Source organism: Zootoca vivipara, chromosome 5, assembly GCF_963506605.1.
Source record: "Zootoca vivipara chromosome 5, rZooViv1.1, whole genome shotgun sequence".
In the NCBI taxonomy this organism is placed as follows: Eukaryota; Metazoa; Chordata; class Lepidosauria; order Squamata; family Lacertidae; genus Zootoca; species Zootoca vivipara.
In genome coordinates, this window is record NC_083280.1 from 19,741,158 (window position 1) to 19,756,382 (window position 15,225).

The 15,225-nt window shown below is 42.9% G+C and overlaps 1 protein-coding gene across 3 annotated transcripts in view; it reads left to right on the forward strand.

Moving 5' to 3' along the window:
* TRIM59 (tripartite motif containing 59) overlaps positions 1-14,921 on the forward strand; it is a 29,027-nt gene extending 14,106 nt beyond the window's left edge. Inside the window, exons 2-4 of one of the 3 annotated variants that reach the window (XM_060274420.1) lie at positions 6,281-6,354; positions 10,371-10,543; positions 11,500-14,921. In XM_060274420.1, coding sequence (XP_060130403.1) covers positions 11,503-12,726 — 1,224 coding nt within the window. In that variant the 5' untranslated portion in view covers positions 6,281-6,354; positions 10,371-10,543; positions 11,500-11,502 and the 3' untranslated portion in view covers positions 12,727-14,921. Of the gene's footprint in view, positions 1-6,280; positions 6,355-10,370 lie in introns of all 3 variants that reach the window. The other 2 variants (XM_060274422.1, XM_060274421.1) reach the window with 2 other exon arrangements.
* The last annotated feature ends 304 nt before the right edge of the window (positions 14,922-15,225 follow it).

Here is a 15,225-nt window from a genome sequence, read left to right on the forward strand (position 1 = left end):
GAGGGAGAGGTGGTTAGGCAGTTGGCAGTTGGGAGTTAGGGAGTTGGTAGAGAGTAGAGTGTTAAAGAGGGATGCAGGAGCTGTATGAAGAAAACTGTGTTAAATAAAAAAAGATATGTGCTTTTAAGAACCAAAGAAACTCATGTTTATAAGTTAAATAATAAAGTTAAATGTGCTTAAACGTTCACTGACTCGGCAGTGTCTCAGTACCTTCAGAGGTGTGACAAAGAGGGGAGAACAAAGCTTTCCTGGGGAAGAGGAAACTGTTTGCTGTTTCTCCTGTCATACAAAGGGCTGGTTAGCGAAGCCGAAGGAGCCACATACCGTGTTTCCCCTTTTTTAATACGTAGTCAAAAAGTAAGCCAGGGCAACAATTTTAAGCATTTGAGAAATATAAGACATACCCTGAAAATAAGACATACCCCCATGCCTGCCAACTGGGGGCCTGGAACCAGCTGCTGCAGCGTGGAACGCTCAGCAGCGGCAGGCAAAGCAAGGAAGCAGAGCGCGGAGATACAGATAAGCTGTGGGGAAATCAGCTGTTCCTGGTTCAGTTGTAGCGCGCACCTAGCAAAGTCAGCCCTGAGGAGGTAAAATGGCGTTTAAAAACGCCGTTTGAAGTGATTTCAGCTTGCCTCCCCACCGCCTGGAACCGGCTGCTGCAGCGCGCAGCAGCGCCGGGCGGAGCGCCCAGCAACACGGACGGAGCGCTCAGCAGCACCAGGAGGAGCGTCCCACCGTGCCAGGCGGCGGGGTGGCAGGCCTCCTTGGCATGGCGAGGAAGAGACGAGGCCGCTGGCTCGGGCGCTCCTGAGTCCTGACCCCAGCCGCTTCTACGCAGCAGCAGCAAAAGAGCCGTGCGGCCACATGGAGAGGCGAGCGCCCGAGCGGGAGACGCGCTCTCTGCAAAGCTCTGCACTCACTTCATCCGCCCGACGGGAAAGCGAAGTGGGGAAGAGAAAAAGAGAAAAAACCGAAGCGGCTCTTTTTCTCTTCCCCACTTCGCTTTCCCGTCGGGTGGATGAAGTGAGTGCAGAGCTTTGCAGAGAGCGCGTCTCCCGCTCAGGCGCTCGCCTCTCCATGTGGCCGAGCGGGAGACGCGATCTCTGCAAAGCTCTGCACTCACTTCATCCGCCCGACGGGAAAGGGAAGTGGGGAAGAGAAAAAGAGCCGCTTCGGTTTTTTCTCTTTTTCTCTTCCCCACTTCGCTTTCCCGTCGGGCGGATGAAGTGAGTGCAGAGCTTTGCAGAGATCGCGTCTCCCGCTCGGGCGTTAGCCTCTCCATGTGGCCGCATGGCTCTTTTGCTGCTGCCGCGTAGAAGCGGCTGGGGTCAGGACTCAGGAGCGCCCGAGCCAGCGGCCTCGTCTCTTCCTCGCCATGCCAAGGAGGCCTGCCACCCCGCCGCCTGGCACGGTGGGACGCTCCTCCTGGTGCTGCTGAGCGCTCTGTCCGTGTTGCTGGGCGCTCCCCCCGGGCGCTGCTGGGCGCTCCGCGCTGCAGCAGCCGGTTCTGGGCGACAGGCTAAAATCACTTCAAACGGCATTTTTAAATGCCATTTTCCCTTCTCAGGGCTAACTTCGCTAGGCGCGCGCTACACCTGAACCAGGAACAGCTGATTTCAGCGCTACAGCTGATCTGTATCTGCATGTGCCAGAAAGTGTCATGTGTGATTGCACAGAGCACCAAGCCTTAAGACATCCCCTGAAAATAAGACACCGTGGTTTTTTTTGAGGAAAAAAAGTTATAAGACGGTGTCTTAAAAAGGGGGAAACACGGTAGTTGCCTAAGGGAGAGGCACACTGTAGCAGTAGGGATCCCAGGGAGGGAGACCCCACTGGTGGCCATAGGTTTCGAACGCAGAGCCTGAGGTACTCTGGAGACAAGTCCAATTTGGACTCTGGAGGTTTTTTTTTTTTCTCCTGTTTGTGGAGAAGCACAGGGAGAGCCTCTGAGGTTAAAGCAGTGAGGTGGGGGATCCATCACATTTTTGGTGGCAGCGTCGTGATCTGAATCCACAACCATAGTTGAAGTTTGTGGGAGTTTTAAAACGATATTTTCCAGAGAAGGAAAATGGCACATTTAAGAAAAGCAAGAGAGGCTAAAGGGGATGAGAGGACAGAAGGGGCTGAGGGGAGCCCAAATTCTGAATTAGAGCTTATGAGATTGAGAATTGAGATGTCTAGAATTGAAGCTGAGAGGGAAAAGGAAAAGATAGCGGCTGAGGAGAGAATGCAGTCTGAGAAATTAAAATTGGAACAGGAGAGGTTGCAAATGGAAATAGAGATACAGCTGGGGAGAATGCGTTTGGAAGAGATTCAATTGAGAGGAGAGGTATCTCCAAATAGAGAAAATGTGGAGGTTACCTCAGCAAACCTCAAGAGATTCCCAAAATATGTAAATGGGGATGATGCCGAAAGCTTTCTATTCAGTTTCGAACGCATTTGTCAGGAATTAAAAATAGCTGAGGCGGACTGGATGATGTATCTGAGGCCTCAAATATGTGGCATCTTGAGTGAAATATACTCAGACTTAAGGGATACTGAACTATCCAGTTATGAGATATTTAAGCAGCGATTGAGAGTACGCTGTGGGCTAACTGCTGATCAAAGCCGAAAAGCCTTTAGAGAACTAAAAAGAGGTCCCAAAGAGACATTTTCTCAGCTGGCAAGCAAGCTAGATCGTTTGCTGGACAGGTGGATTCAGGGGAGCGGGGTGACAAGCTTCCAAGAATTAAAACAGCTAATTTGTGTGGAACAGTTTTATAAACACGTCCCTATGAATCTACGCTGGTTTATTAAAGACAAAAGGCTGTTGGATGTGGCCAAAATGGCTTTAATATTAGATGAGATTGAAGGAGACTGTCCTGAAATGCTGATTCCAAGGCAGTGGCCAAAGAACAGGCAGATGAAGCCTTATGAAAAAGGGGAGAAAGCAGACAGGGCTCCTGACAAAGCAGACACTCCAGTAGTCAGAAAAATATCTTGCTATTTTTGTGGATTAGAAGGTCACATAAGATCAAGATGTCCGCAATTAGCAAAAAAACAAAATGCCAACACGGCTACCAAGTCAGTAAAGTTGCTAGCCCAAGCTGAGGTAAAAAAATCACCTCAGGAAAGTAACCCAGAATCAACTGTCAGTGCCTCAGAGACTGTGGCTAACATAAGGCAGGTCTGGAGAGCTGATCAGGGGATTAATAAAGACTTTATGGAGCCAGTGATTTTAAATAATCAAGAATTTTTGGGTTTACGTGACACAGGCGCAGAAGTGAGTCTTGTTAGATCACACTGTGTGACACAGGATCAGTATCTTAAAGACCAAACTTTTAGTCTGAAGGGAATATGGGGTCCTGAGTTCGAGGTTCCGGTAGCAGAAGTGGATATAGGTTATAATGGCGTGAGGAGAAAATGGAAAGTAGGCGTCTGGGATAACATCGATACACCATTTCTGATAGGCAATGATGTGACCAAGCCTGAATTTAAGGTTCAAGTTATCACTAGAGCACAAACCTCCACAAAAGGGAATCCATTAACTGCAGTAGAAGAGGCCCAAGCCGATCCTGAGGGGAACGGAATGTTGGGGAGAATGTCAGTTATAACCACCATAACTGCCAACAGGGCCCAGTTACTAGCAGAACAAAGGGAGGATGAAACTCTGAAGGGACTGTGTGAAGAAGATAAAGGGCAGTACGGCACAGTGGTGTCAGTAGAAAGGCCCAGGGTTTCTTGTATAAAGGAGGAACCACTAATTAGTAAATCTGAGACAGGCAAAACTGCAGCGGAGTGGGAAAGCAAAGAGCAATCAGTGTTGCCAGAGAAGACCAGTCTGCAAGAGCTGCAATTGGCACATGATGCCCCCACAACAGCGCATTTTGAAATAAGCCAAAAGGAGAGAGTCCAAAACCAAATTTACTGGACTGCTATAAACAAAGACACCAGAGGTTCTAAAAGTGAGAACAGTTTTATTTTAGACCTCGGGGATAGAGCCCTAAGATTACCAGAGGAGATTCCTCTGAGGGAAAATGTAAATAAGACTGTGTTAAAAGTCAATGGAAATGATTTAACAAGACAGAGCTTACCTAAGGAGCTCATAGCCGACTTGGGTATGAAGGAGGGGTTGCCACTTGGCGGAGTTAGCTGTGTAGAGACTGCAAATAACTTTCTGCAAGCCAAAGAGCTTAGTGAAAAGAATGAGGGAACACCGACCTCGTCTGTAACACCTTATCCTATCCACCAACAGTACAGGGTGTCTGAACGTTGGCAACTATTTGTGTTAAGTTTTGACTTGATTAGTCGGGAAGGCAAATACAGCCCTTCTGAGCTGGTTGATGGGCAGCAAACCAGTGCTCTTTTACAACTATTACTGCCTGAAAGGAAGGAGGAAGAGAGCGTGGCACATCCAGTGATTATATCTACCATACTGGAACTGCTTCGCTATGTGCCAGAGACTGAAAGGCAAGCTGTAAGCAGAGTGCACAGGGCACAGCAGTGCTTGGAATCAGGGGGTGCATTCCTAATTACAAATGGGAATCCCTTGCATGGCAAAAAGGAAGCTCGAAAATGCCAAGATGCTGCACATTCGTCATCTTGTGATCCTGCTGAGGCCGAGTATGTTCCAGCGAGGAGTCGGAAACAACGGGAGGTCCACAGGAAGATGATTGCCCAAAAGCGAAAGCGGCTTGAGATTTGCTTGCGCCGGACTGTTGCGCCGAGAGGCATGTTCCAGTACCATCTGAAACTGTCTGCAGAGTCGTCAGTTCAAGGCAGAAGATCTACTCAGCGCATGGCCAGGGCAGCGCAATGAAGGAAAAGCGACGCGGCAGGAGGAGAAAAAAAAATGTGTTAAACTGCAACAGTTTTCTTCCAATGCAGAGTCGTCAGGAGTCCCACTAACTAATGCAGCTAAAGACACTCTTATGCGCCACTTATTGAGACTTATTCCTTCAAAAGTCATTGTTGACTGGTGGGAGGAGGGTTTCTTTTTATTTATTAGGTGCCGCAGGAAGAATTGCTGAGTACGAGTGCCTTCATCGTTTGGGGAGAATCTATTGTGCTTTTGTTGAAGGTGACAACTTGATCTTTTTAAGGCAGCAATGTATTTAAAGGATGCTTGAAGGTAGAAAATGTTTTTGATGGTATGGAATCAATTCTGTTTTGGTTGGGACACATAAATGTTTAGTGTATAATTTTTGGGGAAAACCCTGATTTTTGAATAGAAGGAAAGGTTTAATTTTACACTATATATACATAGGTGGGTATTATTGGGAAAATGCATTCTATTTCTTTTGAAATGTTAATGTGTATAGTGCATATGTAAGTGTGTATATCTGAAGTCTATTTTAACTTCAGGTATAGGTGTAAGTTTCGCAGGGGAATTGAGAGTTGCAACACAGGGTTGTGTAAACAGCGCACCTGGGGGGAAGGTAAGCCAGGGAATTCCCGACTCTATCTCCCATTCTTTGGCATTACTCTGGTATTTTTGAGTATGCCTGCGCAAGGGTTTTCGGGGGAGGGGAGAAAATGTGACGGATTGGCCTGGTGGGCAAAAGAACTCCAGGGTGCAGAGAGTTAAACCCCAACCTCCTGGATAAATGACGCATTCCATTCCTGAGGGGCGGGACTGCCAGGAGTTTAAAAGGAATGGGAGGCAGTTAATTCGGAGAGAGGGTTGTGGGAGCGAGGGAGAGGTGGTTAGGCAGTTGGGAGTTAGGGAGTTAGGGAGTTGGTAGAGAGTAGAGTGTTAAAGAGGGATGCAGGAGCTGTATGAAGAAAACTGTGTTAAATAAAAAGAAGATATGTGCTTTTAAGAACCAAAGAAACTCATGTTTATAAGTTAAATAATAAAGTTAAATGTGCTTAAACGTTCACTGACTCGGCAGTGTCTCAGTACCTTCAGAGGTGTGACAAAGAGGGGAGAACAAAGCTTTCCTGGGGAAGAGGAAACTGTTTGCTGTTTCTCCTGTCATACAAAGGGCTGGTTAGCGAAGCCGAAGGAGCCACATAGTTGCCTAAGGGAGAGGCACACTGTAGCAGTAGGGATCCCAGGGAGGGAGACCCCACTGGTGGCCATAGGTTTCGAACGCAGAGCCTGAGGTACTCTGGAGACAAGTCCAATTTGGACTCTGGAGGTTTTTTTTTTTCTCCTGTTTGTGGAGAAGCACAGGGAGAGCCTCTGAGGTTAAAGCAGTGAGGTGGGGGATCCATCACACCTTACTGCTTATTATCACCCCTAAATGTCTAGCTTGGAAAACATAATTGCCAAATTCTTCACTTTTTATTCCAGATAAATAGAAAACTGTTATTTCTAGAATATACCAATCCCAGGGCTGACAAATACTACTTCACTATATCTTCTCGGTGAGTATTGAATATTGTACTTTGCTGTTTGTATTATTTATTATATTTTTCTGTAGGATCTAATGGAATTTTCTCCAAATCCTATGAGTTTTGTTTACATTTTTAATGTACATTACTACTGTTTCCTTAGCCATGCAACCAGTGTGGATTGATTAAAATTGAGTCATATCAAGTCAGTCACTTAAATCAGAAAAAATTGCAAATTTAAAGCATTGATTTCAGTTGTGTCCCGCTGATACTACATCATATATTTCCTAAACAATAGCTGTGTTCACATGAATGACAAACCAAACTTTATGACCCGTGGCTTATTGTGAATGAGCAGCATGTTGGTACGCTCTGCCTGATTACTCCTGTTTCGCTCTTCCCCTTGCATGTGTGGGATATGCAATGCAGGGACTCTAGTTTGTGGCTCCCTAACAAGCCATCATTTGCAAGCCAGCAACAAACAAACCTTAAGCCAAATTGTTGGGGAGATGTAAATCATAGAATTGTAGAGTTGGAAGGACATAGAGCAGGCATGTCAAACCTGCGGCCCTCCAGATGTTTTGGACTACAATTCCCATCTTCCCCAACCACTGGTCCTGCTAGCTAGGGATCATGGGAGTTGTAGGCCAAAACATCTGGAGGGCCACAGGTTTGACATGCCTGACATAGAGGGTCATCTAGTCCAACCCCCTGCAATGCAGGAATCTCAACTAAAGCACCCATGGCAGCCGCAGATGGCCAAAATCTACAGTTGTCCCTCCTTGAAGCATAGTGTGACACTTCTTATGTTCTTTGGTGGACAAAGGCAACTGTGTGTAAGAGAGCGCAATCATGAAAAGAACAACAGAAATAGCCTTTCTGGGTGCTTTTTAACTGATGCTTAGTGGTCATGACAAGACACAAGGCAGAATTTACCTAACCAGTCCCACTGGTGGAAGTCCTGTGCAAGGATTTCCACTTGTACCATGGAGCTCTACCCAGCTCTCTTCCCCCACTGCATGTCCCCTGAAATTTGCCTCCAGGAGGAGGTTTGGGAGAACGTTCAGAACAGTGCTCAGGAGGAAGTGGGGTGTTTGTGCATACGGAACAATTGGAAAAGTGCAGTGTTGAATTCTGCCTGCTGGATTCAGGAAATCCATGGTTGTATTCAACTAATATTTACTCTTTGGACGTCCATTGACTCATCCATGGAACTTCACGTTCATAGTTCCAGAGTGTTCTAAGGTCTGTGAAAGAAACAATATGCTTGACTGCATATAGATGCTGGTGAAGCATCATATTAAACAGAAGTCAGAAAGCTTTTTGTGATGATTTAAAGTCATTTTCTGACTATTGAAATGGGGGACGCAACCAATGTTGGTTCAATGGATTCACACTGAAGGAATACTGTTGTTATAGTTGTGTGTTAGCAGCTGAAAGAGATGTATTGGGAGGAGACGTAACAAGCAGCAACTCTTTGTTCAGAGCTCCAATGGGGCAATCAGAATTTGTGGGGAGCACATAGGAATGCAGAAGAGGATCTAGGACATATATTCTGCTGCCCAGTATGTTCATAGCTGTGCCCTTCAAGTGAACTTGTGATAAAACCAACAGCTTTACAAATCAAATAAGTGATTTTCAGACCTTTTTTTTGTTTCCTGGCATTCTTTGCCAGCAGAACAAAAAGGAATGCGGTTTTGGAGGGTGTTGCAAGAAGAAGAAACCCCAGATTATCATGGACATGCTGGAACTTTAACTTCTTAACAATGAATGTAGTATTTGGGAAGAGACTGACACTAATTTAATATTTTTGAAAGAAAACATATTGATAACAGCACAATCTGGGAGGCCAGGTAGGAGCAAGTTCCTGTACCTTTTGTACCTGTTTTTCAGAATTATGACTCGTGGATATTCACTTGTTAACTCCAGAGAACAGCTTGACTTTTTCAGATTTTATGAGCATCATCACGTCAGTCAGATTCCATTAAAAGCTTGTTTTCTGAGTTAACTCTGGCAATCTCAGCTTCCCAGAAGCAAAACAAAGGAGAATCCTGATCAAGTTGCAACAGACACCTCAGACATCATTGCACATGCAAAAGAATATCTGTATTTACTGATCATTTGGTGTAACACCTGTACAAGGGATTTTGTTTCTAGTATATAACTTGAGTTTCTTGCAACAGGCACTTAATGAAGCTGTTGAAGCCTGTTCCATTACTATGGGATGAAGGCTGGGCTTTCTATCTTGTGCAAGAGGCAAGAATTCTGCAGTCACAAAACTGTGTTTACATTCCTGCACAAGCTTTCAGGGAGCAAGCTGGAGACAACATTGCAGCAAATTACCCCATTGCCAAGATTCCTGATCACTGCTCAGATGACAATGGTAAACGTGCAATGTTGTTTCTCAGCAGTGAGGATGAAGCATTTCCTCTGGAACACCAGGAGAGAAGTCAGACTCAATGGTTTGTGGATTAAGTTCCATACTTCAATCACAGGACAACTAGACTATTTGCAAGACCAAAAGACTCTTTGGAGAAGGGGTGTGGCCATGGGATAGAGAATAGCTGCTTAACTCGAGCTCCCTTCCTTGCCTGAAGGAAACACAGTTAAGAGAAGGTAATTTATCAACCTGCTGTTCTCTGGATGGAGCAGAGGTCAGAGGAATGTTCACAAATCACGACTGACCAAAAATAAGTGATCTTGCTCTATATATTTAAAACCTTGTGATAAAAAACAAACTTCAAGGTTGCAGGATGCTGAAGCTGACACTTAACATGGCACCACCTCTGAAGGATTCCTCCTTTCTAAACAATCAATGCCAATGAACATGTCATTTTCAATACTGATTTTTCCTGGCAAGGTACATTTCAAAGGCTTTCCCAACATTCAGCACTAAGCCATGTTTGGTGGTAACCATAGTAGTTGTTCTTACATTTATTCACATACAGCCTTTCCCCCAGACTGGGACTGAAGATAGTTTACAGATAAAATAGAAAAGGCTAAAACATAGTTAATCATAGTTAAAGTTGAAGTGTTGTGCAATCATGTAAACCTTGTCTTACTTCATGACAGAATAGATTCCTGCAGCTCCAGCCTCCCATCCCAAAGACCTTTGCAGCACCTTTAGACTGGCAGTGCCTCAAGGACCTTGTCACCAGTGTCACTGGCCTGCTTGTTGTTATTATTACTGCTTTTGTATCCCACCTTTTTCTCAAAGGAGCTCAAGGTGGTGTACATGGTTCTCCACTTCCTCTTTGAATCCCTGCAGCCACCCTGTGAAGTAGGTCAGGCAGCGACTGGCCCAAGATCACTCAGTGAACTTCAAGGCCAAGCAGGGATTTGAGCCCTGGTCTCCTACGCCCTAGTCCAACATTAACCCAGGGATGCACAACCTGTGGCCCCTCCAGATGTTGAACTACACCTCCCATCATCCCTGATCACTATGCTGCCTGGGGCTGATGGGAGTTGTAGTCCAGAAACATTTGGCGGGCCGCAGTTTGTGCACTCCTGCTGTAACCACTACACAACACTGGCTGACTGGATGGGTGAGCTGTGGGAAATGTCTGTTTTGTCTTGCCCAGGCATCCCCAACCTTCGGCCCTCCAGATGTTTTGGACTACAATTCCCATCATCCCTGACCACTGGTCCTGTTAGCTAGGGATCATGGGAGTTGTAGGCCAAAATATCTGGAGGGCCTCAGTTTGGGGATGCCTGATCCTGCCTGTCCTACTTCTCCCTTTGCCCATTGAAGGAGATACAAACCTATTTTAAAGTGAACAATACTATTTATTGGGTTAATATACTTCATCTCTTGCTTTCCAGTTTCACATAAATCCTCCTTGAGCGGAAATTAAAAAGAAACATTTTGTTACCTTATGGCATTTGTTTTATTTTCTTCTTTAAGCACTCCTTCCCAGAAAACAGTTCTATATAGCTTTTTGAAGTAGTCATCTCCAAAGTGTGTGCTGTTCCTGCTGGTATGCTATAAGGAATAGATACCTCCTTTGATTGACTCTGTATGATTTACCGTTTTGTTTCCTATTATTCAGTCTGCTGCACTGAGTATACTTGGGCCACTCCATCACTCTTGATTCAGAAAGAGAGCAGAACTACTTGCACTTGAAGGAGGGTACTGTTGCATCTCTTGAGTCACTGCTCCAGGCTTGCTTCCTTCCAAGTTGGTAGCATATACTGATCATTAGCTCCTGCAGAAATTCAAGAGGTGGGCTCCTCTAAGAGTGAGAAATCTTTATCCTAACATTCTCTAAAAGGAAGCCTTATTTGAGTCTGAGTGAACTATGTCTTCAGTTTTAATACAGATCAGTGTGGGAAAGTTATTTAAAACATATTGTTTCCTTTAAAGCTTGCAGCTTTATTACCTTTTTATTATTATTCCCTTCTAATCAGTTTAGTTGGGCATATAGCATCTCATTTTAATTTTATCCTTATAAGTGATCTAGGTAGGTTAGGCTGAGAATTGGTGACCAGCACAAGGCCACCCACTCAGCTTCATGGCTGAGTAGGGATTTGAACATGAGTAGGCAGCCCTAGTCTGACAAGAAAAGTCCTGCAATGATGAACAAGTGCATTTATGGCTTAAATGTTGCTGATGACATAAATGAACCTCAATACACTCTTTAGTTTATCTGTGGTAATACATCCATTGCTTAAGAGGAAATGTTTTCTAAGTGTCTTTTTGCATAGCTAATGTATACTTTTATTTAAGAACAGAAATGTACTTGACTAAAAATATATATAGAAAACCTATGACATTAGCCCTATATACGGTAAACTGTATGTATGAGTGGGGGGTATAATTTAGATATATACTTTATAGGTCATAAGCAGCACTGATTTATCTGATCATATGGTCCATGTATGATGGTTTGACAGAAACCCCTTTCTTGCTTCATTAGAGGGTTGTGCTGATTATAGCTTGGCAACACATCGTTTTATAGAGTAAGTGGGAATCCGTAATATATAACTGATTAGTCTTTGGCCAATTCCACATTTTTTAAAAAGAAAAAATAATTTCTTTATTATTTTCTTAAACTATGTAGCACCACCCACGTCCATGTTGAAATAGACATGTGATAAAAACTGTAGATTAATTAAACTGACTTGATTCAATAGATTTTACATATATATAATTTGAAAAACGTTTCCCTTTATTTTTAGGAAATGCATCATTTTGAAGAGGAACTAACTTGTTCCATTTGCTATAGTATATTTGATGACCCTCGTGTACTGCCATGTTCACATACTTTTTGTAGAAACTGTTTGGAAAGTGTTCTTCAGTTATCAGGCAGCTTTTCCATATGGAGACCCTTAAGACTTCCACTGAAGTGTCCCAATTGTAGAAGCATTGTTGAAATTCCACCGACTGGCACAGAATCTTTGCCTGTCAACTTTGTATTAAAGGCTATAATTGAAAAGTATCAGCAAGAGGACCATCCAGATGTTGCTACGTGTAGTGAACATTATAGACAACCTCTAAATGTTTACTGTCTTCAAGACAAAAAACTGGTATGTGGCCATTGTCTTACAATAGGAAAACACCATGGCCATCCCATAGACGACCTTCAAAGTGCCTACATGAAAGAAAAGGAAACTCCTGGCAAACTCCTTGAGCAGCTGACAGATAAACACTGGAGTGAAGTGTGTTTACTTATTGAAAACCTGGAAGAACATAAAGCTCAATGTGAGAGCATTGTCCAGGAGGATAAAAAAACTGTCTTGCAATATTTCAAGAGACTCAGTGATTTACTTGATCATAAAAAACAAGCTTTGCTTGCAGCTTTGGAAGAAGTGAACATGCAAATTGAGACAGAATACGAACCTCTAATTGAAAATATGAAGGGCATTCGGGAAGAACAACTTGAATTGATGTCACTGAATACAGCCATTCAGGAGGAGGAATCTCCCCTCTTATTTCTGGAGAAGGTTGATGATATTCGCCAGCGTGTTAAAGCTTTGAAGGAAAAGCAGTTACCAAATATAAAGCCTGTTGAAATCTACCCGCGAATAGGGCAGGTGCTGAAAGATGTGTGGTCCAAAAGTGAAATTAGTCAGGTCAACAAGATTCTCATTCCCAAAATAAAGCTAATTTCAAAAGAAAAAATATGCAGCCATGGCTATGAAAAGGAGAAGAAACCACGTAAAGAATTCTTCAGGACCTTAAAACCTCTGGCAGTTATACTGACTTCCTTAGTTGTGGCTACTATTATCTTTAGCCAACATTTCTTTCCATTTGTAAAGGAAGTAGCATTCCCCTTTGTTATGGATTCCTTGGAAACAGTCTATCAAGATTTTAGTAAGAGGTTTCAGATAGTGGTGGAAAACCTGTGGTATACCTCCAATTTTCTACTTGAATACCTATACAGAATATTTCCTACTTCCATGTGAATATTTCAAGTAGAAACCTGTGCTATATTAAGGGTCTATATTAGAATGGTAGCCGTTAAGATCAGATGATTGAGCCTACTGGCCGATTTACCAGCAACAATTTATAATAAGGGGATGAAATTTTTATTAAAATGAAACCAATACCTGGGAATTTCTGGTCTCAGATTATGTTCACAGACTGATATAAGTAAAGATTAAAGTGTAAATAATGTATTAAAAAAAGAAGTAGGAAAGATTAAAGGGTCCTGTAAAGGCAGTCTGGGAGCTATAGTAGACTTTCCCTTGAATTGGCATCCTCTGCTATCACATCTTTGTGACCTTCAATCCTCGTTTGTCTTACACTTTTACAGATTTTATAAACGCTACTTCCAAAGTATTATTTAGTACAAAAAGAGCTGGAATGAATGTCATAGTATTTTAGTGACACATTAATCTTAAGTACCCTATAACCTTCCACTAATTTTCTTAGTTGTCCCATCTGTGTTTAATGTTTTAAGTACCAAAGATTTCAAAATGCATTTTTTCCTGGAAAACAAAGTTAATTATTAACTCGTATGAAAAATAGCTGCCAATAAATCCCAAAGCGTCAAAACAGCATGTCTGGGAACATTAGAAGGTGTTTGCATTACAGCTGTTGTAGGAAATCACAAAACCCTTCAAACAAGAACCTGTATATGTATTTTAGTGATTATGTTAGGGATATACGCAGAAGGCAAGAGTATGCCTTAATTGAAACGGGAGTTTTTCTGCTGGCATAAGACTTGGTGGATTCAATGTTTCTGTATGTTCACTGTACAGTTTTGTATAAATGAATTACACATTTTATCAAATTAGAGATGTAGACTTTTCAACAGACTATGTTGCTTATCTCATAATACACCACACTTCTTAATACTTCAACTCAGAAATAGGTCTCTTACTTTTTATGAAGCTTACTTCAGAGTGGGCTGATCATAATCTATTACAAATCTCACAGGATTTCTACCTTTATGGCTCAACAGAGGTTTGAACGAGTCAGTTCTAAGAAGGGCGCTGGAACATTTTTCTTATAAATACCTTAGAAGTGCCTCCTGTTGAGATTCAAGACTAGACATAACCCCTACAGGCAACAGCCCCATCTAAGTTCCAAGATGTCATGTCACTCCAAATGTGTAAGTTACAGGAAATGAATGTTCCTTTGGACAAGTGTATATATGTGTCCTGCACTGATCATCTAAAGTTTTCAGCACACACCTGGATGTGGATTGTATGTTTAAATAGGCACTGCTGCATTTGGTATAAGCTATTCCATATCTATAGGGTGTTAGGTGAGGGGTAGTACTTCTGGTGGGGGACGTCATGCTCCTGGGGTAGTTTGCCAACTCACGGTCCCCTCCGTACTATCCCTGCATGCAAAGACAGGCTGCAGTGGATTGAGCGGATGAGACCAATAGTAGGTCCAATGGTCAAGAAGGTTTTTTTGTTTTGTTTTTTTTGCATGTTGCTGTAGAGGGAGAATTGAGGGGCAAATGTGGCTCATCGACCTGGGAAAGCAGCCCACCTGGGAGAAGGAAGACATACTAAATCCTTGCCTTGCAGAATACTGTATTGGCCTGAATATAAGCCTCACGTTTTCCCCAAATTCCAACCGTAAAAAGAGTGTGGCATAAATTCACAACCTTACAAAAGCTGGCTTTGATGATAGGCTTATAGTCAGGTATTGTCTATTCCCCCTTGACTTTTAAAGGTGTGGATTATATTTGGGTGCAGCTTATATTCGGGCCAATATGGTATCTGTAGGAGGTGGCGGTGCCTTGTACGCTTCTTTCTGGCAACTCCTGCATCCATGTTGGTGCCAAATATATTGCTCTACTTTACTTTGGACCACATCACAAGAGCCAAATGGGAACTGAAAACTAAACTTACAATGCTTAGGACTTGGATGGTGGGCAGCTACACATCGATACCTTGCCTAGTGGAGCAGTCCCTATGGGATTTATATTTTGGTTGTTCACCCACCATGGCCTTATGTAACTTGTACCTGTAATTTACTTCCTAAGAATTGTGGGGCTTTTTATTACGTATTCAGTTTCATGCTTTTAAAATGTAAAAAAAAAAGTATTGAAGTTATTTTTCCAGTTTTTCGGATTGCAGAATTTGTACTTTCCATGTACTAATATCTTAATCTTCATTACAGCAAACGTTTGCTGACAATTGCCACATCTCTATCACAAACCTACTTCTGAAGGTATTTTAAATAAAATAAAAAACTTAACTCTGCTGCCCTTGTATACCATTCACACTATGGTGTGTGTGTGTGTGTGTGTGTGTGTGTGTGTGTGTGATTAAGGATAAAATTTTCCAGAAAGGCTTCAGCCATTTCAAAATCAGTTGTGCACATATAATGTAGTCAGGAAACATTCCACTTAGGAAACAGAGAGGCCTGTAAATTTCAGGTTCCCATAAGACCAATGATCATATCCATATCATTGGGTTGCAAAGGGTATATTCAGAGTAAAA